The sequence below is a fragment of the Trachurus japonicus genome, chromosome 8 (assembly GCF_045865225.1).
Source record: "Trachurus japonicus isolate A0001 chromosome 8, Traja_1.0".
In the NCBI taxonomy this organism is placed as follows: domain Eukaryota; kingdom Metazoa; phylum Chordata; class Actinopteri; order Carangiformes; family Carangidae; genus Trachurus; species Trachurus japonicus.
Window position 1 is genome coordinate 23281940 of NC_140914.1, and position 22590 is coordinate 23304529.

Below are 22590 nucleotides of genomic sequence, written 5' to 3' on the forward strand. Positions count from 1 at the left end.
AATAAATTCGAGATTTTTTTCACTTTACTTAAATATTTCGGTTTTATTTATTATTGTCGTCTTGAACTAATTAAAACACTACAACCTTGAACTATTTTTAAATGCTGGGTTTCATAAACCACACAAGGTTAAATTACAAGGACTATTGTTTATTAAAATAAATAAGGAAATCAATTCCACCAATGAAAATATACAAAAAAATATCACATATACAAATATGCACATCACCACACACACATACAGACTGGTGGTGGTGAGCTCTCCGGTTTAACTGAACATTTCCCACATGTGATTCAGGTGTTCTAGTTCCTCCTCCAGATTTGTAGCCAGAAGACGAGCTCGACCAGAAAACTTGCTCTTGTTGGACTTCTTCAACTTCTGACCATCTGCCTCTGTAAAATACAGATCCAGTTCCTTGATAAACGCCTGAAGCAGTCTCTCTGATGACATACTTGTGTGTGAAGCTGAGGCCATCCTTTTACTATTCAAGTTGCTAAACACAGACTGTGACAGATGAGCCATCTTAACCGCATCAAGCTGGGCACCTGCCCTCTGTAACCTGGCAATGTCATGTCGTCGCAGCTCATTCATCCCAGAGAGGATGAAATCCAGACAGTGTTCCAGGTCAGCAACACATGTCTTATAGTCGTATGCGAGTTTTTCAACTGCCATCCTGTTCACAGTCTTCTTCTTGGCCTTCGCTACACTGTGAGCGCCCAGACCCCCAGCCGATGCCACCATGCCAGCTCCAACAGCTGTGGCGATCAGTGAGGCACCCATGGTCAAAGGAGCCAAGGCAATGCCCACCACTGCAGTCACGCCTCCCACTGCGCCTGTGGTGCCTCCAGCAATGCCCATGTTTTTTTTCTGCTTCTGCATCTTGTCCAGGTTGTTGGAGATGGACCTGAGCTCTGTGATGACGCTGCTCAGGTTTTCATGGCGCTTCATCATGAGAACGTTGAATAGGCGAAGGGCCTTGCTCACATCAGTGGCTCTCTGATTAAATGTTCTGCATAGGGACAGTGACAGGGAAGGCTTAATGAACATCTGCTTCTTTATCCGGCTCATGTACTCATGTTTAATATGAATTCTGTAGTAATTTAGTTCATTAACTGCCATTGTCAAAGTTTAAGTTATAGCACAGAGAGACAGCTCAGGGCAGGTGGTGTATGTACTGTACATCTAACTAGCAAACTAGCATGCACTATTTCCTCTAAAAGGATATAAGACAGATTAGTAAAGATGATTCATATGATAGTTTCCATACCTGATTTCCTCTTCTATACTGAGGCCATATGGTGATGGAGTCATGTAATCAGGTTCTGTTTGGGGGATTGCACAAAAGATAAACAAACTCAACACTTGAGGATGCTCTTTTCCACTGAAAATGGTATAATCAATGTTAAGTTAAGTAAAAAAATGTTTATCTAGAAGACAAAATTTGAACTTACTTGACACTCTTGTCAACCATCTCAACATTTCATAGAGGCCCTGAAAAGAACGGGTCATTTTCTTGTCAAAAACACTTTACAGGGATAGTCATGTGAGTGTCTGTTTCTCATTCACTGTGTCTAGGTTCACAATATATCTAAAATTAAAATGTGAATTGAAATCAACTGATATAGCAAGAGTGAAAAAATAATCCTCTCCAAATTTTGAACCACACTAAATCAAAGCAGAAGACAGGTGTCTTACATCTGGGTCGTTTTTGGTCTGATAGCATGAAGAGAAGCAGCTACTCTGGAAGCGTTGTCCCGACCGAGGCAATGACGTCGTTGGTGCCTGGTGGTGGTGTTTAATAGAAATAAATGTATGGTTAATAGAGATACATGTATGGTTCATAACTAAACTAAAACATACTCTAGCGTTAATCCATCCATCCATCCATCCATCCATCCATCCATCCATCCATCTACTGAGTATTTAATTAAAGTGTGTGTCACTTTGCTCACCATGTTGTCTTCCTCGTTTGGCAGAATGTACAGGTAGGAACGTTGCTCTGTATTAGTGTACGAAGACTCTGATGGTGTCCCTGATGTTGGTGTTGGAGGTGGTGGTGGGTTGAACTTAGGAGGTGGTGGTCTGGACTGTCATAGACAAAGAAAATACATTTTCCTCCTTTCCTTGAACACAACTTTGTGACAAATGAGTAGGACATTGATGAAGGAATTTGAATTTCTGACTGATATTTTGCTTTGTCTGTAAACTGTCTGTCTTTTTGTCTGTTACAGCTGTTAAAAGGTTGAATAGGAAGAAACTTGCAGTAGGGGGTTTCCAAAGTGTTTGGGCCAGAAATCTGCAAGTCATGCTGACTGAACAGTGTTAAATGCAGGACAAAAGCTGCATTCTTTAGTATTTGCATCTCCATGACAGCATGGAGATGCATGTTTTTCTTTGTTGTAGTGTTGATAGACACCTAGACATTTCATGACATGTAACCGTCAGCTATACCTGTGGAGACAAGGTGTCACACCCCGAGGAAGAGCGAGGGAGGGAGGACAGTGGGAGGCGAGGTGGAACTGCAGGTCTGTCTGTGCTGTTCGTCACCTGAAAATCAAACACATTCATATGCACTCAAGTACAACCAAAACACTGAATGTACGTCAAACATTTTGTAAACATTGTTTTCTTAGCTCTCATGCTGTGCATTAGACTAATGATAACTAAAGGTCTTAGCCTACCAACCACATAATAAAATAATTCAAATATTTTTCCCAACTTACAGAAAACAGTATCAGTAACTATAAGACTTAATTTACCATTTCATAAGTCTCATAAAGTGTTGCCTCTTCTTCACAGGAAGGTGGTAATTTTGCAGTCTGTCTCACAGAGCTGATTGTTGATAGTAGAGGCTCCTCGGAGCCGCTCTGTATAAGAGAAAACACGTCAGAGAAAAACAGTCATCAGACAGTGCATGTCAGTCACTTTCAGAATGTATGTCAACAAAATCTTATAAATGCTGACATACTTTAGGTTTGGTCTCAGTTGCAGACTGTAGTCTGTCATAATAGATGGAGGGAGGAGGAGGGCGCTGAGGACGGGGGCGAGAGGAATTTTGTACAGTCACCGTACTGGCAGCTGATGTCTGGCAGAAGGAAAAAGATAAAGAAGTTATAGTTTCTCCAGGTACCACAACAATTAGTACAGCTTTAATTTCAATAAATAATAAATAAATAATTAATAATGATATTCAATAAATATGCTGTCAAAAGTGTTTAGCTTATTTGCTAATTTGAAAAAAAAAGAAAAAAGTGTTTGGCCATGAGAAGATCAATATGAGTATGTGTAACGTTTAGCTTATCTTAGCTTAGCTTATCTTAGCTTAGCACACAAAAGGAAGAAAAGAAAAAATGTGACTTTTTCTTGGCATGAGGCAGTCACTTTCTGCTGAATCTTTGTGGTGATTTCCAGAGAAAGTAAAACTTGTGTAGATCATAACATGGTGCTTTGCAGGTGTCCCAATCCATAAAGTGTTGTGAGTGTGCAGAGGACCCTAGCTGTACTTTTCCTGCTGTAGCCTATGATCTTCAGAATAAAGTCTTTCAACACATTAATTGTCCTTAGATCAAGACCTTACAAGTGATTAATAGTCTTACAAGACTTTGGACATAGCACCTGGCAATTGAATGCACTATCAACCAAACATGTGACAGCCTTGTCAAGAGTAAATTACGCTCTTATTTTGTTTTTCAAATACGATATACCTTCACAGTTGACTGTATGTCTGAATTGATATAATGACAGTTTCCTGTGACAGATGCCGTGGGTTTACTGTGGGTCACGTGTTTTGGTGGAATAGGAGGGGGGCGGACAGGACGAGGCCTCTCTGCAGGGAATTCACTGTGTGGAGAGCTCTGATGACAAATGGACACACAAATGAAGGCAAATCAATATGTGCTATCATGAATTCACCCCGTAAAGCAAGTGTCAAAACTGCAGAACTCACTACTGCATTGGTTGTATTGCTTGTTTTGTCTTCAGGGTCACCAGTGCTGGCAATGATGGGCTGGACTCGTAGTGTTTTTTTGGATCTGGGATGAGGTACAGGCTTGACTCGAACCAGTGACTGGCTTCCATCTGCAGCAGGCTGACAAGGAAACGATGTTTGAGTTATCTGTTTATTTCTTCTTTTTAGCGTCACTCTGATTACACAGATTGTTGCCCTTATGGATAGAAAGCAACAGGAATGTGTTATTTGTTTTTTACCTTCACTGTATCTGGGTCTTCATAGGTTGGCTGTGGGAGGTAGATTGTCTCGGAGGAGCTGGGCAGCTATGGGGTTTAAAAGTGAAAATTTTACCACCTGATATTACAACTATAATGATAAAAAGCTGTCTGATTGACAACTCTTCATGTTTAATTTTCTCCAAGTGACTCTGATTGTGTTGCCCTTGTCCTTATCCATGACGACACAAGGGCAAGTTATCAGAAATGCTCTTGTTATCTGTCAAATCAACACTTACTGTAACGATGTCTAACATCAGTGGTGGACATCTGCCAAGAAATTGTTTCTATTTCTGTTCTCATACAGCTCAAAGCCCTCAACAGACAAAATAATGACAACCACACATACCCATAATTTTCTTTTCAAGATGTTGTTCAGCTGCTGCATCATGCACAGATCGGCCGTCATTACGCTAGATTTTGACACAGGCTTCAAAACACGGACTGAAGTGGTACAGATTTTGGTACAGAATTTTTCAAATGATTGCTTGTGTTTAAGAAAAGGACCAACAAGCACAGAGCCTCTCAACAGGAAGCCATGTGTTCTCACTTTGTGAATGTTTGACAAGTTTAAGGTCACAGCATCTATTTTAGCATATAATGTTATGCACAGAGGCACCATAATAAAAATGAATGATGGCTTCCACTCCTGGGACTCATGTGAATATCTGAACAATAATAATACATTTATTTGTATAGCACCTTTCACAGAAATAAAATTCACAAAGTGCTTCACAAAATTACAATTCAAAGAGCAATGTATACAACACTAAATAAAAAATGATGAACAAATAAACAACAACAGTTCCCACGCAATGATGACAGTGTTAACAACAGTCAACAACCTCATCATACAAAAAACACAGTTGGTCATGAGCCACAGAGAAAAAGACCCTACAGAACAGAGGCAGCAGAGATGAATGCGAGCCTGAATAGAGATTTTGTTTAAAGACTTCTAGAGAGCCTGCAGACCGAAGACATAGAGGGAGAGAGTTCCACAGAGTTGCAGCCACTACCTCAAAGGCACGATCACCATTTTGTCTTCAAGCTAGAGCGGGGGACAGTCAGTAAGCCCTGATCTGAAGACCTAAGAGGCTTGCTGGTGTTGTAGGGGTAACACCTGCACTTTTCCTACTGCAGCAAGTCAAACTGTCCAAAGTGAGATGACCTTGACCTTGTTCCAGTTTATTAATTCTGTTGATCCAGACAAAACAATGTTTATAAACTGACATGCTGTTCATCAAGTGCCATGTGCTGCTGTGTTAGCCACATCAAAGGTGTGTCCTGTTATTGGGTGTTGGTTCTCTAATTATGTAAGGCTTTTTATAACATTCAACAGCTCAGGCAAAAAATCTAAAGTGGTAATATGACCGTGTAACTCACAAATGTAAGCTGTACTGTATATCCAATGGAATGTGAAGCACCATGGGACGCTGTTTAGCTCAGTGGGTAAATCAGGTGCCCCATATGCAGAGGCTATAGTCCCTGCTGCCCTGGATCGAATCCCAACTTTGTTGGCCCTTTGTTGGCCCTTTGCTGGATGTCATTCCCCCTCTCTCTGCCTCCCCATTTCCTGTCTCTCGGGACTATACTATCAATTAGGAAAACAGCCCCCCAAAATACTTAAAAAACAAAACATGTGAAGTGCCACACTAGCATGTTAGTGAATCTCTGAATGTGACTGATGACTGATGGAAGACAGCAGAAGCAGAGTAGAGCAAACACAAAGTGTTAGACAGAAGCAGAAACGGTGCAAGTTTTTCCTTGTTGAGCCCCAACTCTTAGCTTGTAAAATATGAAAGAGATTCTTACCATCATACTCCAGTATAGAAGCCGTCGCTCTCAGTCCTCTCTGTTCCTCCAGTCTGTCTTGTCTGTGGCTGTGGATCCAGTGCCAGAAACGAACATCTCATTATCTCTCCATTGCGTTCACATACCTGAGCTTAAGTCAGGTTATGGATGCCACAGATGCCGTCTCCTCCCATACGTCGTTTGCTCTCAGTCTCTCTCTGTCATCCAGCACAACAAAGACGAAAGGGGTGTGTTGGTTTTCTTGACGTATCACAACAGTTAGAAGAAGTGTCATAGCTGGATTCAAGCTTACGTAAAAGTAAAAATGGAAAGAAGGCACATACACACGTGCACACACACACACACACACACACACACACACACACACACACAAACAAACTTGTTTAGTTAAGGAGAATATAGTGTTTTGACTTGGGACCTAGACTTACTCCGGCCTTATCCACTGATGTCAAATAACAACCTCAAGGCTAAACCAACTCTAACCTCATTCAGAACACATCTTGACACATAAGTTTCATGATTTCGTTTTCAGCTTTTCCTATTCTCAACAACCCAAAATCACCTATTTTGTGTGTGTGCATGCCGACTTTTTGTGTGCACACCAAGAGTTTTATTTTCTGTGAGAGGAGGAGGAAACTTGTTCAACAGGCTATGTGAGTGCTGTCTTTGTGATATTGTTCCCAACTGTCATGCTTTGTCACAGGTTTGGCTTTGAATGGCACCTTGGATGACTCATCATTTATTTACCTATACTATAATATAGCTACCAACTAGCCTATATCAGCTTTAATGAACAAAAAGAAAGAAAAATGTTCTGTCAGCAGCAACTGTATTCGTACAGACAGACAGATGGATGGATGTCCCAACCAGGTTAATAACTCACAGTGTCCCCTAGACAAACTGTTGTTATGTTGTTATGTTGTAATTTGTACAGAATTTATGAGCCACCATATAAATCTATGCCAGACTTAGGGTCAGAGACCTGTTGATGGGTCATTCTAACCATTTAGGCTACACTAGTATTGCACTGTCATTAAGTTGGGGGACTTCAGATTGCCTCTTAAAAAGAGGAAGAAGAAGAGATACTGACTAGTATTAGTCAAACAAAACATCATTTTACACCCTGGGCCTGTCCCTGCTGACAGTAGATCCCTCATGTGTCACAGCCAGCTTAACTTCCCCAGCAGTTTGACCAGTTATCTATAAATGTCACTTGAGTTGAGAACACTTCCCTTGTGGGTCATGAATTACATTATACACCAGGCTTACAGTTTACCAAAATATACATTTTATTATCTCAAAAGTGAGAAAGAAGGATTTGCTGTAACTTCCTTAAAGTCTGTCCAGTAGCTGTTATAGTTATGCACTACCCCACTACATTCATGGTTTAAGTTTTGCCATAAAATTGGGCCCAATAGAATTAGTCATCGCCGTGGTTTATAGTTTTCTGTGTGTGAAGTTGTTCATCAGTCTGTGTAGTGTCTACATCACACTGGACCTTGCTAACATTTACACAGAGTGCTGGTATGTGCTCTATCATTCATTCCACAGTCACATTACAACTCGTGACCCTTTACGAACCCTTTCCACAGGTTTGTAATGTGGGATGATGGACATCCTCCTCCACCAATGACAACGCCTCCCTGATCACTGTCCTCCAACCACCGAGCCGCTCGGCGGAGATAAACGAGTGAACACGGAAATAGTCGAAGTAATTTTGCTTTGCGTTCTGCGTCAGTTGAGCCAGTGGTCTCTGGTCTGCGTGTGAGCGCCTCTTAATAACGGAAACAACTCAAAAGTTGGTGCACAGCCACCACCTCTTTTTTCGGAACAGACATGACACAGTTGAAGATACTTTCCATCATCGGGGCGCTGCTGATAACACAAAGCGTCGCCATAATCAGGTAAACACAGTTTGTCAGCTGATGTTTTGGACAGCTACCAGTTACATGTCAGTCAGTGTGCAAGCATCACTTCATGTATGTGAAAGTGAGCGCGCGCGCTTCTGGGGTTGTTTAAACTTCCTCATTTCTCCAGTATATAGGCTACCGTCACATAATGACCTCATGTGATTTCAATTAATGTGCGACACAGGTGCACGTTTACACCTGGCGCAAATTTGCACTGTTTCCACATAAACATGTAGAGAGAAGGAGCGAGTGAGTGTTGTGTAATAAGAAGCAGCATTTCCGCGTGCATTGTGCATGTGACAGTTAATTAAATCACCGTGTCTCTCTGCAGAGTTCCCCTCCATAAAACCAGGAGCCTGCGCCGCCTCATGAGCGACAATGGGATGTCCCTGGAGGAGCTGCGGGCTTTCGCCAAGAGCTCCGGGGCACCGGACAGCTCCCCCGCTCCGTCACTGCCTGTGGAGAGGCTGACCAACTTCATGGATGTAGGCACAGCTAAACACATGAACATGAACATTATAGTGGTTCTCCTCTCTTCCCATCATGCCAGTAGAAACTCACTGAAGTTGATATTGACTAAATGGAGTCACTAGAGGGGTTAATTATCAAAAGTTCAATATTTGAGCAGAATTCCCAGCCTGACAAAGGAGAAGTTGAGTAAATATTAAACTTAGTGATTCATGCTATCATAAGTTTCAGTTCTTTTTTTGGTTAAAATGGTCAACACAGAAACGGACAGACTTGATTTCACCACATTTTAATCCTAAAGGTCAAGTTTTGTTGTGGAGTTCAGAGGAACATTGTTGTTTTTAAGTTTCAGTAAGAGTTTCACACGGGAAATGTTCCCTCTCAAACTTGTGTGTGAAATCATCATCTATAGCAGATGCATTTTGGATGCTACTGTATCAGATTGTTTATATTGCCACAGCTCTGCACAGCTTGCTGTTTACACAGCTGAACACCTAACTGTACCTGACAATTTTTTTTTTAGTATCACCTGTGCATTCCTGCTGAAGTTTCAGTCTGCTGTGAAAACAGTCCCAAACTTTATCACTCATTCTTTGTGTTGTCGTTTTTTTTTCTTCTGTTTCACATTTGTCTGCTCAGGCTCAGTACTATGGCGTGATCAGCATCGGCACACCTCCGCAGGACTTCACTGTGCTGTTTGACACCGGCTCCTCCAACCTGTGGGTCCCCTCCATTCACTGCTCCTTCCTCGACGTGGCCTGCTGTGAGTTTGCTTTTTGATTGAATGGCTCGTTTAGCACAAATACAACTCTGCACACTGCTGGAAAATCACTGTCTTGTGACTAAATAGCTCAGATTTTGCACCTCACACCATACGCACAACATTTATCAGCACTTTCTTTTAGTACAGATTTAATGTCTGTTCTCACTGACATGAACTTCAGTAAATCTCACTGACTGCACTCTACTAAGTAACTCAACTATAAATGTCATCACTCCTGCATCAGTGTAACAACAGTACATTGTAAGTAGGGCCGAAGCTCACAGGACAGAGGGACAATTTTATGTCTTTGTGTCCTGCTGTTGCCCAGATTTTGACTGTAATTGCATTTTAAGGTCAAACATTGTCAAAGACAGAAGTCAGGTTCTTGTTGTCTCAAGGTAGATGAAAATTGTTCGACACAGACATTTCAAAGGCTAACTAGCCAACTGCCCAGGCATGGGGACAGGCCCACCCACCCACACCTGCACCAGCACCCCCCGAACAGGTCTTTCCAAACGTATTATGTTCATGTTGATTGATTGTCATATCTCTCATTAGGGCTTCATCATCGTTACAACTCAAAGAAGTCGAGCACATACGTTCAGAATGGCACCAAATTCTCCATCCAGTATGGCAGAGGAAGCCTGTCTGGCTTCATCAGTGGGGACACTGTCTCTGTGAGTTTGAGAAACACTCCCACACAAAGCTCTTGGCTTAGCTGAATTCCTCCGTGTTGGTGGTCACACCATTCCTATCATGTCATTAGAAGACTCTTTATTTCAGTGGCGTTGACGTCTTTTTTTTGTGTCTTTTTTTCTCCCCCTCCTTGTAGATTGCAGGTCTGTCCGTTCCTGGTCAGCAGTTTGGTGAAGCGGTGAAGCAGCCTGGTATCACATTTGCAGTTGCACGATTCGATGGGGTCTTGGGCATGGGCTACCCCTCCATATCTGTAGCTCATGTGCTCCCGGTGTTTGACACAGCCATGGCTGCCAAGCTGCTGCCCGAGAATATCTTCTCTTTCTACATAAGCAGGTTGGTTTCTGACAGAAGGATGGAGAAACAAGACTAATTTAATTCTGCTCAGCTAGCTCTGCGTTGACCGTCCTCCATATTGGTGTAACTGTTGACTTTGTGGCTTTGTCTGTCACTACAACACTTGCCACCAACTGCCACTTGTTCATCCAGCAACTTTGGAGTTTACACATTTTGGTGTTTTATGTAAACACAATTAGTGACGCTTCTTTCCACTCTGTCCCTCAGAGACCCAGCAGCTGCTGTCGGGGGGGAGCTGATGCTGGGTGGCACAGACCCACAGTATTACACTGGAGACCTGCACTATGTTAACGTCACACGCAAGGCTTACTGGCAGATTAAGATGGATGGGTAAGAAACGATGTTGTGTGGCTTTACAGTAACAGAGAACTAGGAAATGCGTAGGCTAAGTGTTATGTGTGTAGTTTCTGTTCATGGACACATGTCTCTTGGTATCTGGTAGGTGTGCAGTTGCCCATGTATAGGGAGTTCATATAAAAAAGCTGTTGGATATTTACCGTGAATGTGTCGTGTTTCTCGCCTTAAAGGCTGTAATTATAGCAGGTGCAGTTGTGATGTGTCAACAGGCCTCATGGAAACTGAACTGATGTCACTTCTCTCTCGCTTCCCTGCAGAGTTGCAGTTGGCAACCAGCTGACTCTTTGCAAAGCCGGTTGCCAAGCCATTGTTGACACGGGAACGTCTTTAATTGTAGGTCCTCGAGAGGAAGTCAGAGCGCTGCAGAAAGCCATTGGAGCTCTGCCCCTGCTGATGGGAGAGGTATAGTTGAAAGATACAACACTCTTTTTTTTTTTTTTTTTTTTCTTTTTAGTTTTGAGGGATTATTTGAACACTCTTGTCTCCTTCATAGTACTTCATTGACTGTAAGAAGATTCCATCTCTGCCTGTCATCTCCTTCAACATCGGAGGGAAGATGTTCAACCTGACTGGAGAGGATTATATCATGAAGGTAGAGTCACTAATGCCAGAGGAAATTCACTTCAAGCGTGTCACTGCCAGTTATTTAGACCAGCAAAATAAAGCAGAGTAGACCTTCAAAGGTTATTAAATGCACAAGGTGCATCAGTCGTGTACCCAAACCCTCCACTGTCGACCAAAAACACAAAAAAAAACACAGAGTCATGGTGAAATGAATCAGTCATGAGACATGTCCCTTCATTATGATGAACAAGGGATCTATAGTCTACTTTCAGTCAACCCCGTACACGGTGATTCTTGCTCATAATAATTCTATCATCAGACCAAAACCTAAACATACTCGCACTCTAATGAAGATGTGCATATAAAAAATTCATTCCAATCTCTCTTAATTAAAGGTTTTTTTTTTGTTTACATTTCACCAAATTGAATTTCACTTTCTTTTGGCTATAATTGTGTCAGTCTCTGTCTTATTTCATATAGCTCGGATGATGATGCTTGTAATTAGAAACCCAAAGGACAATGGCATCAGCCCCCAGTGACAGTGGCATTTTCTTCTGTTATATTGATGGGTTTAATTTTTGTGTGTAGGTACTGACAACCATGTATTAAATTGTGAATTGTTAAATAATATGAAACCTCTGTAAACGTGGGATTATGCTTTTGTAGTGAATGAGAATCTTTGTTATTAATTGCAGGAGTCTCAGATGGGGGTATCGATCTGCCTGTCAGGCTTCATGGCCATGGATATCCCACCTCCAGCAGGGCCCCTGTGGATCCTGGGAGATGTATTCATTGGGAAGTACTACACTGTGTTTGACAGGAATGCTGATCGTGTGGGGTTTGCCCCGGCCAAGTAGTGACAGAACACTGTATGAGACCAGTTTCACTCCCTGTTTCTGGTTGTAATCTGACCTTAAAGGTCACACAGTCTTAATTTTGTAATGGTTGTTGTACACCACTGAAAGGCCTGGCTTACCACACATCTCACATCTGCTTGGAATAATGAGGTTTACATGAGAAACTGGTTTCTAACGAAGTATGAATCATACAGAAATTAGCACTTTCTCCATTTAGCGGACGTGTTCTGCCACTGAACGAAGGGGCCGCTTCTATTCCTTGCACTCGTCTATGAAGCTGCTTTTGATTTGAGCTTTAACCAAATGTAGGATTCAATCAGATTTATGCATTTTGATGTTTAGTTTTTGCTTTGATGAAACAATGTTTTTGTTTGTTTTTTGTTTTTTTACTCATAGCAAATACTCCACATTTCCAGTTTCCAGTTGTAATACTAGACCTCTGGAGCTGCTTTTGTTCACTGAACATGTCTCAGGATGTTTGTTTTAATGCACATGTGAATTTTATTACCAAATCTCATTGAATAAAACTTAATGACTAAATGTTTAATTATACTTGTGGCTTTTATTTTATTTATTTTTTATTTTAAGCAGCCAGTATATAAAATGCACTCTTCTTTGAGGTTACGAAAAAGGAGATGACCATACATACAAAATGTAATTTATAACATTTAATGAAGTATACAAAGTGCTGCACTGTTCAACTCCAGAGCTGAACTGAAAAAAACAAAAACAAGAAAAGCTGGGGGGAAAAAAATACACAGCATGCAACACAGCATATGGCTAGTATGCACTCCACAAGGTAGAGGTAGTGATCTACTTTGGGTCTTGTTTTACAATAACATTACAAATGTGGCACAGTGACTCCCCTCACATTAGCACAGTAGTAATTTGTAGCATCAACTAGGCCTGCGAAAGGAAGACGCTTAATATGCACACAAAGAAGATACTACTACTGTGGATTCACTTTATGTCTGTACATCCAGAACAAAGCACTTCATGAAGCACAAGTGATACTGAGTCAATGCAAATAAATATTCGGCTCTTTTTGGTTACAAATGTACAATAAATACAAAAATATTCACCTGTAATATTCTCCATTATTATCTGGATGATTATTTTAACTGAATGCACAACAGAAGTATAAACAACCCTAACCCCATCCACTTTGTACAGTATACAAACTAGGAGGGGGGTCGAGGACACTCGCTCCGTATCACTGCACTTTTTTTTTCATTCTAAGGCTAAAAGTGAGAACAAAAAGCAGCCATGTGATTATTTTGGACAATGTATTTAAAGTACTAATTTAGAGAGAATATGCTATAAACTCCACTTGACAGTCTGGCAGCTATTATAGTTGCTCCACCCATGAGCTGACATGAGTAGAACGGCAGCTTAAATTGATGAAGCTCCACTGAGTACCAAGCTACCCTATCAGAAACCTTGGCTATCGAAGCTGCTGTTATATAACTGAGGATCGGGGAGCAGATCCCCCTGATCAGATCATATTCTACTGAGATTAGCACCTGTAATCTATGAATATACAGCCCCGGTGGTAGTGATTATCACCACAGGTCACATAACCACAGCTGATCTGTGCTGTGTTTCGTAGTGCTGAGTGACGCAGCCTCCATGTATCACTAATCCACGTATGGCTACCTACTCAAAACAGACCGGGCCAGATCGGTTACCTACAAGTTAATCAGGGTTTAATGTGGACCTAAAACGTGCACAGGTATGCACATAAACACAAACACAGTACTACAGAGGTAACAGGCTCCGTGCTTTAACTGAAACCAAGACAGGAGCTGAAGTTAATACTGAGACTAATTCCCCAAATGATAAAAATGCACAGAATCTCCTGCAGGTTTGTTCCAACAACGTTCACAGCAGTATGTTGTCGTCTCTGAAATTACTGAAATCTAAAAATGTCCAACCAATTTTACCCCCCCTTGCTACAAAGATCTGGACCCAACCAAGGCAAGACCAAAGAGGATCTGAACTGCAATTTGAATTAAAGCAAAAAACCAGTAGACTACAGCGCTTAGAGTGTCAAACTTGAACACCTGCGCACAACATTGTTGCGCATTCGCTTCAGAGCTGTTTGACAGTGCAAAATAACCTGTGATGGAGGTCAGACAAAATAATGATGAGTTGATAAAGCGTATAAGACCTGTGCACCCACAAAACAAATGTGAGACTGGAGAAGAAGCCAACAGTCAAAAGCAACAAACAAGTGGCTCTGTTAGACAGTCACATGGAAGTATCTCTTCACATCAGAAATCACTGTATGATAGAAAATTATGGTGTTGTATTTTGGTTCAGATTTCATAAAATCACCAACAAATCAGGCATATTTCCATTAATGTTAGTATATTCCATCCTAGGATGCACATTAGATTTTCTATCAGTTACATTGTTGAATTGTGTGAAAGATTAGGAATAGTCATCAAAGCACAGGTCAGTCTATATTCACCCATTTGATATGTTGTTTAGGTAGCAAACACATGCAAGCTGCAGACATTCCACACACAGCCTAATGTTTGCTTTCTCATACCAATGGAAACATGTAAAGCAGACATCTTGAATGTGGCCACTGTGTTAATGAAGTTTTTTTTCTTATATATCAGCAAAGAGGACATGAAGTTAGCTTGTCTCAAGAATGCTGAGTCATGACTGATCAATAATTTATTAGCTTTCGGGTTGTCATACACACAATCAACAATACATTCTATCCCTCGACACAGTGGCATGGACCCATCTTTAAACAGTCGAAGATGCAACCATGGTAACGTTCACTGCATCAGACATTTGTTCCTAAAACTCTCCAACCAGTTAAAAAAAAAAAAGCTCAAATATGGCATTCTCCATTTTCATACGGATCAATCAATCCACAGCTCGGTCCCTTCAGCATGTCTGCTCTTAGCTTCATTAACACCATGTCTATGAGAACCATGAACGCCAATGAACCTTCACTTTCATCTGACATTGAGATATTGATGATAATACCACATCCAGTTTTTATGAAACTGGTCTGACACTAAATAACTGCTACTGTGTGCATCACACTTTCTCACAGATATTCATGAAGAGGCAATGAAAAATCAAGAGATCTTTTTTTTTTTTTTTAGGAGAGGATGAATCCATGCAGATGGGTTTTTTTTCCCCCAGGGGCCTCATTTTGGTGAGAGGGCACCGTTGCCCACAAAAACTGTGGTTGACATGTCGCTGCCACGCTGCTTTGTGGCAGCGTGGTTCTCAGGGATGGGGAGGCGGTGCCATTGCAGTTCTCAGCAGCCCCTCAGGATCTGAGAGGGCACAGTAGAGGGTGTAGCCGAGCTCGTCCACTTCCTGTTCCGTCAGCTCACAGAATAAGTTGACTTTCGGGCTGAGGGCACACGGCAGCCTCCCGGCCTCTAGGTGTCCCACTAGTGCTCGTAGCAGCTGGAGGAAGCGGTCGGCCAGCGCTTCCTGGGTCCAGTCGCCTTCCTTTTCACTCAGCAATAAGATGGCGTTGGTGAGCTGGCTGGCGTTGAGCCGGTTAAGGGCAGGGTTGAGCTTGCAGACTGCTTTCGCCACCTTTAGGCAGGCGCATCGGCAGCCTCCGTCCTCCTGATCCAGAGCCCTGAGTCGCGCCGTCTCGGCCACACGGAAGCTCTGCCGCCACAGGTTTTCGTGGCGCTCTGCGGCAAGTCGATGTGGTTTAGCGATGAGCGAGGTCCCGTCCTCCATCACAAGTAATGGTAGGAAGTCCACATACAGTTTCCTGTCTGTCTCGTATTGCACCTCCAGGGTCAGCGTTTCTGAGGGAACGACAGGACGGATGACATAGTCGAGGACGCTCCCTATGGCCGGCCAGTTGATGGAGCCAGCCACGAGCTTGTCAAAGACCTCAAGGACTGTTTTAGGGGAGAGGTAACCTCCGACCATGCAGCGGTCCCAATAGCTGCTGTTCCTTGGGAAATATTCCAAGTTCTCCCTGCGGACGAGCCAGAAACCTGGGACATTCATGATGGTGTCCTCCCCTGGGATGGATGACCACAGGTTCTTCTCCAAGATGAGAGGCACCATGAGCTGGGCATGGTCTGCTGTAACCACCTACGAGAGGGGGAAAAAAATATCAAACATGCTCAACATTTTGGCAAATTGGCCCATTGCCATAATCGCTCTAGTCATAGCAGTAGGTTCGTTACCTTTAATTGTCGGTGTAAGCTATTTTTAGAACGGTGGAGCAGAGCGGCAGGCTGCTCAGGGCTATGCTATGGAGGCTAAGGGAATTTCTTGGTTTCCCTCATCAAACTCATCAAATATACAACCCAACAACTCAAAAACGCTATCGTGGACAAGTTGTGAGCTGCACAATCACCACGCTATGAGATAATAATGGAACGTTACGAGACGGAGCTGTTTTAGAGGTAAATTCATGCAAAACCGCTGATGCGCGTTGCGTTCAGGGACAGTTTTTCAGCAAGCAGACTCTGTATTTACCCTGTATTTACCTCAAAAACGGCTCCGTTTCGTAACGTTCCATTATTATCTGATAGCGTGGTGATTGTGCAGGTCACAACTTGTCCACGAAAGCGTTTTGGAGTTTTGGGATTTTGTATTTGATGAGTTTGATGAGGGAAACCAAGAAATTCCTTTAGCCTCCATAGCGTAGCTCTGAGCAGCTCCGCCATTCTAAAAATAGCTTACACCGACAAATAAAGGTAACGAACCTACTGCTATGACTATAGCGATTATGGCAATGGGCCAATTTGCCAAAATGTTGAACTATCCCTTTAAAAAAAAAACTAAAATTATAGTACTTCAAGCAGGACTGAACATGTGAACTTACCTGCAGGTCATCGTACAAACTGCCACTCAGGTACATCTCCCTCAGCGGCATGTCAGGCAGTTTGGCATGAAGAAACACTCTGAGCTCCGCACAGATGTCCAGCGCTGCCCTCCTGGCCACCGCCTGCTCCTCAGTGGGGATGTTCACATTATTCTGGTAGAACTCCCACAGATGTTCCTGCAGGGACAAACGCATCCGGGCCCTCATCAGGTCAGATTGAGTGGTGCCGCTCCCTCCCACAGCAGCTCGACCCATGGCCCTCCGCAGACAGTCTGAAAAGATTGGAGGTAAAAGAGCGTTAAAAGATGTATTAATGCAGAATTTTGTGACCATCCACCATTTCAAATAATGAATTTAAAGGTGAGGCAGTGGGTAAAGGTGCAGAGGGTGCGCTGGGGAAGCATGGGTGTGCACTCTAAATATAAAGCTTAATAAAGTTGAATAAAAGCTAAAAACAAACAACCAAACAAAAAAACTATGTCTACAAAGAATAAATTAAGTTAATGAGAGATATGGAAACATCAAGTATCAACTACATCACTGTCAAACTCAGAGAAAGGCTGGGTGACTAACTACAGTGCTACAGAGAGACAAGACCCACTGTAAAGGAACAGCAAGAATCCTCCAAGTAGGCTGTAGGCTGATTTAAAAAAAAAAAAAAACTTAGCTGGTTGGAGAGTCTCAGGCACAAAACCGGTAACTCAATGTTTTAATCAATCACAGAAAAAAAACTTTCAAAGATGACTTTGAAAGTTTCCCCCCCCTCACCTGGTTCAAAAGCATGAGCGGAGGTGGGCAGAGACTGGAGCGACCTGCTGACTGTGGACTTCATGTCATGGTTCAGTACCCGTGGAGACGAACCCATCCAGGCCGGCTCCTCCCAGCTCCTCTTTCCTGTCTGCTCCATCTTGGTGGGGCTGGTAGGCGCACTTATGGCACGGTCATACATCTGCATAACAAACAAGTTGTGTGCCATTTGGTACGGATGCTTTTCTAAGAGCATTAGGAAAACAATCAAGAGATTAATGACTGCTGACTTACTCTTTTGACAGCTAGTGTGGCGATGCCAAGCATGGCTGCTCCTCCCACGCCTAACACCAGCTTGGCATTGGAAAGCATGAAGTCGATGGCTGTGCCAAGCCCATTGTCATCTTTCTTCCCTTTGCGGTCTCCATTCACCCCCGCCATCCTGCCACTGAAACGGAGGTAAGGAGAGATAATCAGAGAGAAGGAGACAGGTAGAAAGATGATAGACACAAAATAGGTATTGTTTTTGTTCCATTTTTTACTAAAAGGCTACCCTCAAACATTGGGTAACCAGACACTTAAGTAACTGTATAGCAACACAGATAGTTTGGACAGCATCTTTCAATCAGCATTGACTGATTACTAAGAACCTAAAGATGTTAAATAGGTGGGATCATCCCCCATGACACACAAAGAATGTCTCAGATCTAAAAAGTGCTACTACTGACATACAGAGCACATTCCTCCTGTAAACTCACCTGGGAGATTCACCTCCAAACAACCTTTAACCCTCCTCCAGATAACCTGTGAGCCCCTTCCCCCTACATAAGCCCACCCAGCCGACTGTTGAGGAAGAACTGGCCCCTCTTCAGCGCGTCCTCCTTGTCTGCTGGTACAGTCAGGGCTTGGCAGCGGCGAAACTCACGAGCCACGGCACGACGATAGTAATTGCGGTCAGTGTACTGAAGGTGACGGCCTGCACGGAGCAGCGCCCGGTACAGCTCCAGCACAGCACTGCGAGACCAGCCGCCCATTAGGGACCACACATGGAGAGGGGGGACACCCTGGCACCTGGACAAAGGAGAGCAGAAGCTGTGTGTTGAATACTAGTGTAATGGTGTGGACAAAAATCTTATCTGGTCTTCCATAAATGTAACAGGTCAGACTTGAATGGTTAAAGGGATAGTTCAACATTGTGGCAAATTCACCTATTGCCATTACCTTTAATTATCAGTGTATGTTGTTTTGAGATCCACGGGGCAGAGAGGCGAGCTGCTCAGTGAACACAATGGAGGTGAATGGTACAGGTCCCCTGTCCCTCAAAACTCATCAAATACACAATCCAACAACTCCAAAGCGCTCTCGTCGAGAAGATGTGACATGCACATTCACCAAGCTATGAAATAATAATGTAACATTAAGAGACAGAGTTGTTTTTTGAGGCAAATGCAGCCGAACTACATTCCAGACACGGCTGCTGGGCGGAGTGATTTCAAAAGCACAAGCAGGGGCGGTGCGTGGCGCAGTGGGTAGAGCGGCCGCCCCATGTAGAGGCTACAGTCCTCGCCGCAGGCGTCCCCGGTTCGAATCCCGCATCGGGCAGACCTTTCCTGCGTGTCATTCCCCCTCTCTCTGCCTCCCCATTTCCTGTCTATCTCTACTGTCATCGCTATCAAATAAAGGCAAAAAGCCGAAAAATATACTTTAAAAAAAAAAAAAAAAAAGCACAAGCAGTTCCTGTTTGCTTCATGTGTCATATTGTTACATAATTATACATGATTATTTCATAGTGTGGTGAATGCGCAAGTCACATCTTCAAGAGTGTTTTGGAGTTGTTGGATTGTGTATTTGATGAGTTTTGAAGGACAGAGGACCTGTACCGTTCACCTCCATTGTGTTCGCTGAGCAGCTCGCGTCTCTGCCCCGCAGATCTCAAAACAACATGCATCGATAATTGAGGTACTGAACCTATCCCTATGACTATTGGGATTATGGCAATAGGCGAATTTGCCAAAATGTTGAACTATCCCTTTACAGTAACAGTTGAAAGAGTGAGCAGTACTTTGAGGAGCTATTAACAAGAGACAGGAAAGCTACCTGCCTGTCACTTTTGGTAAGAAGCCTGGATTCATTCATTCATTCAGCCAGGACCATTTCATCATGCAATAAGTTCACTCTACCCCCCCCCATTTCATTTATGATGAGCAATATCACAAGTTTTATGTTCCATAACTACTTCCCCTCTGTTTTGTGGAAAACACTGAAAACAACCCTTTGCCAGATAAGGCTGGTACTGACATTTACAAACAGTCTCAGCTCGCAGTAACTGTACCGTTAGCTAACGTTAGCATCCATGCAAATTTGACCACTTATGCACATTAGGTCAATGTTTGTCTAACTCCCAACGACTGCTTCGTGGCCACTGCTGCCACAGAGGAGAAGATAACAACACAGTGAGCTGCCGAGGTCCCCCTGTCTATAGAAAATGGCTGGCTCAACGCAAAGTCACACATCTCATGACTAGCTTGTTAGCTTAACATGCTAACCATCTAGCTGTTAGGCTCGGCAGCGCTGACCTTACCTTCAGCCAACCTCACTGACTAAACGCACTCATAAAACAGTGGAATATAAAGGTGTAAGCAAAAACACAAGTACACACAACAGAGAAACACGAAGAAACCTACGTTTCAGAAATTAAACCAAGGAGTTTAGTCTTCAGACAGAGGCAGGGGTGTGCACAAGCCGGGGTCAGACTCGACTGTAACACCGGAATCAGTGTACTACTCAAATACTACATCCGGGTTGTCGTTTATGTTGTTACATTTGGGGGAAAAGAGAAAAAAAAAGTGATACATGTAATAATAATTCCTGTTTTATATTAATGTTGCACTCAGAAATTACGTTTATTTTCATGTTTGGGTTGATCCTTGTCATTGCTATGAATAAATCAAGATACAATCATGTAAAAAAAAAAAAAAAAAAATCTAAAGGTGCAATTTTATGCATTAGGCCTATAATTTTTTTTCTACCATGTGTCCAACTCATAGACTGTAGGCTATATAAAAGGTCCAACTGCTCGCTTAATTGAACTGGAATGTAAACTCAGTTCAATCTCTTTCTAGATTGTGTTATCATTACAGTGTCATGTGGTTTATGCTTAAAGTTACCTCAGAACAAAAATGTCCTCTGTGGTAGTAATGTAAGTAATGCCATAATAACTGTTAAATCAATTCAACTGTGCGTGGTGTTAACAAATTACCAATCAAAGTATGAATAGTGATTCATGTTAGTGAATAAAGTAGGCCTAATTTGGAGTGTTGTGGTTGTCATTTCATCAGTTGGTCAGCTGTAGTGCCAACAGAGTAGCTATAATTATAATAATAAGGCCTCAAAAATGAATATGGACAATCTCGAAGGATGTTACAGAGAAGAAGAAGATGGACAGCCCTGCTTTTTCGGAGGGAAACATAGTGAGTCAAACTTAGCCTACATGAAAGACTTGTGAGGCACAACAACAGCATAGTTCACCTCTTATGGCCAATATATGAGGTTAATTTGGATAAATAAATCACAAAGCAATTAATTTGATAAATGTTTTAATTTCTCAACAGTGTTTGATATACTGTACTTCTTTTTTTTTTTTTAAAAAGGATCCAACCTGATGAAAGAGCTGAATGGAGAAGAGGAGTTTGTGAGTTACCTTAATTGTAAACAAGTGACATCCTCAGAGCTTCTTATTTTGTGCATGTGTGTTTGTGTGTTGTGTGTTCGTGAGCCAATTTCTGTAGTTCACTGACCAGTTTGGTGACATATAAATAATGTTCAATGTTTCTTCATAACCTTCCTATCACTTAGCTACATTGACACATTGATTATTGGATCAGTTCACCAGAAAGCTGTTCTGTGCATTTCCATGTGTTTATGAGTATGTGCTCTAATCACTGTTAAAATTTTGCCGAGTACAATATATTCATATGCAAATTATGTACAGTCTTAAAAATATATCATATATTCTATTGCACCACGGAATATTTATCATATCAATTTGCTCTCAAAAATGTAGTTATTCTATAAGATGAATACAGAGTTCAGCTCATTGCTTTTAGGTGTAACAGTATGACAAACTGAGTTATTGACATTGAGCCAATCACTTTGCTGTCATATTACAAAGCTGATACATCTCACACTGAAATTATCTAAAGTTAGCATATTTACTCACACCCTTGTGACATTTGTACCAGTGCCCAGAGTCCTCTGATAGCCTTGTAGCCTACCAATGACACAATCAGAGACTCTTACATGTCTTACATTTATTTGGTTTGTTATATATTTTTTAAAAGACTTAAAAAACATTTTCACTCAATGAAAAACAACATGGGTACATGATCCATATGTCAAGCAACAAAAAACACTTTTACATAAAAAGACACTGTGATAGAAATAAGACCAAAAAAACCATCACATTAAAGAGCAATATAATGAATTTGCTTGTATAATTGATTTAAGGCACACAAACATTTATGGCAAGGAATTAAGACTTTGACAAATGTGTGCATTTATGTTGTTCTTATAGGGACTGAAAAACTTAAAGACAGCTGACAACTTAAAAGGAAAATTAAATTAAAGACAAATTAGTAAAACCAGATGACAATACCCTCATTCATGAGAAATCTGAATGGAGAATGAAAATGATGTGAATCATATATTGTGGCCTTCACAGTCAAGCACATCACAACCCAACTGAACACCTGTTTGAGATTGCGGACTGATGTGTAAGAGTGCGCTCTCCACCATCATCCTCATCATCATCATCAAATCATCACATAAGGGAATATATTTTTGGAAGAGTGACGTTCAATCCCACAGATCATGGTTGCCCCACACCTCACTAAGGCACTTTGTGTTGGTTTTTCCTTTTATTTGTATCCCGTCCGTATTTCAGACAATTTACGCTGTGTCATTTTTTCTAGACTTACACCAACAAATGAATACTGACTGAAT

At 42.0% G+C, this 22590-nt stretch overlaps 4 protein-coding genes across 4 annotated transcripts; 1 reads left to right on the forward strand and 3 right to left on the reverse strand.

Moving 5' to 3' along the window:
* Positions 1-254: 254 nt before the first annotated feature.
* On the reverse strand, positions 255-4633 carry LOC146983260 (uncharacterized). Its single transcript, XM_085785609.1, has 10 exons — positions 4574-4633; positions 4207-4272; positions 3947-4087; positions 3705-3854; positions 2452-2547; positions 1953-2087; positions 1696-1782; positions 1452-1491; positions 1268-1322; positions 255-1009 (listed from the first exon to the last, which is right to left on the reverse strand). Exons 1-10 carry the CDS (start codon positions 4631-4633, stop codon positions 268-270), a joined length of 1572 nt encoding a protein of 523 aa, XP_085641735.1. The 3' UTR covers positions 255-267.
* Positions 4634-7749: 3116 nt separating this feature from the next.
* Positions 7750-12555, forward strand: napsa (napsin A aspartic peptidase). Its single transcript, XM_085784762.1, has 9 exons — positions 7750-7940; positions 8278-8431; positions 9054-9177; positions 9736-9854; positions 10010-10209; positions 10438-10560; positions 10845-10989; positions 11081-11179; positions 11847-12555. The coding sequence occupies exons 1-9, from the start codon at positions 7873-7875 to the stop codon at positions 12006-12008; spliced, it is 1194 nt and encodes a 397-aa protein (XP_085640888.1). The 5' UTR covers positions 7750-7872; the 3' UTR covers positions 12009-12555.
* A 101-nt stretch (positions 12556-12656) lies between these two features.
* On the reverse strand, positions 12657-18030 carry mief1 (mitochondrial elongation factor 1). The gene is made up of 4 exons (XM_085784761.1): positions 17884-18030; positions 17611-17791; positions 16843-17114; positions 12657-16103 (listed from the first exon to the last, which is right to left on the reverse strand). Exons 1-4 carry the CDS (start codon positions 18028-18030, stop codon positions 15264-15266), a joined length of 1440 nt encoding a protein of 479 aa, XP_085640887.1. The 3' UTR covers positions 12657-15263.
* A 380-nt stretch (positions 18031-18410) lies between these two features.
* LOC146983263 (mitochondrial ribosome and complex I assembly factor AltMIEF1-like) lies at positions 18411-18623 on the reverse strand. Its single transcript, XM_085784763.1, has one exon. It carries the CDS (start codon positions 18621-18623, stop codon positions 18411-18413), a length of 213 nt encoding a protein of 70 aa, XP_085640889.1.
* Between the last annotated feature and the right edge of the window lie 3967 nt (positions 18624-22590).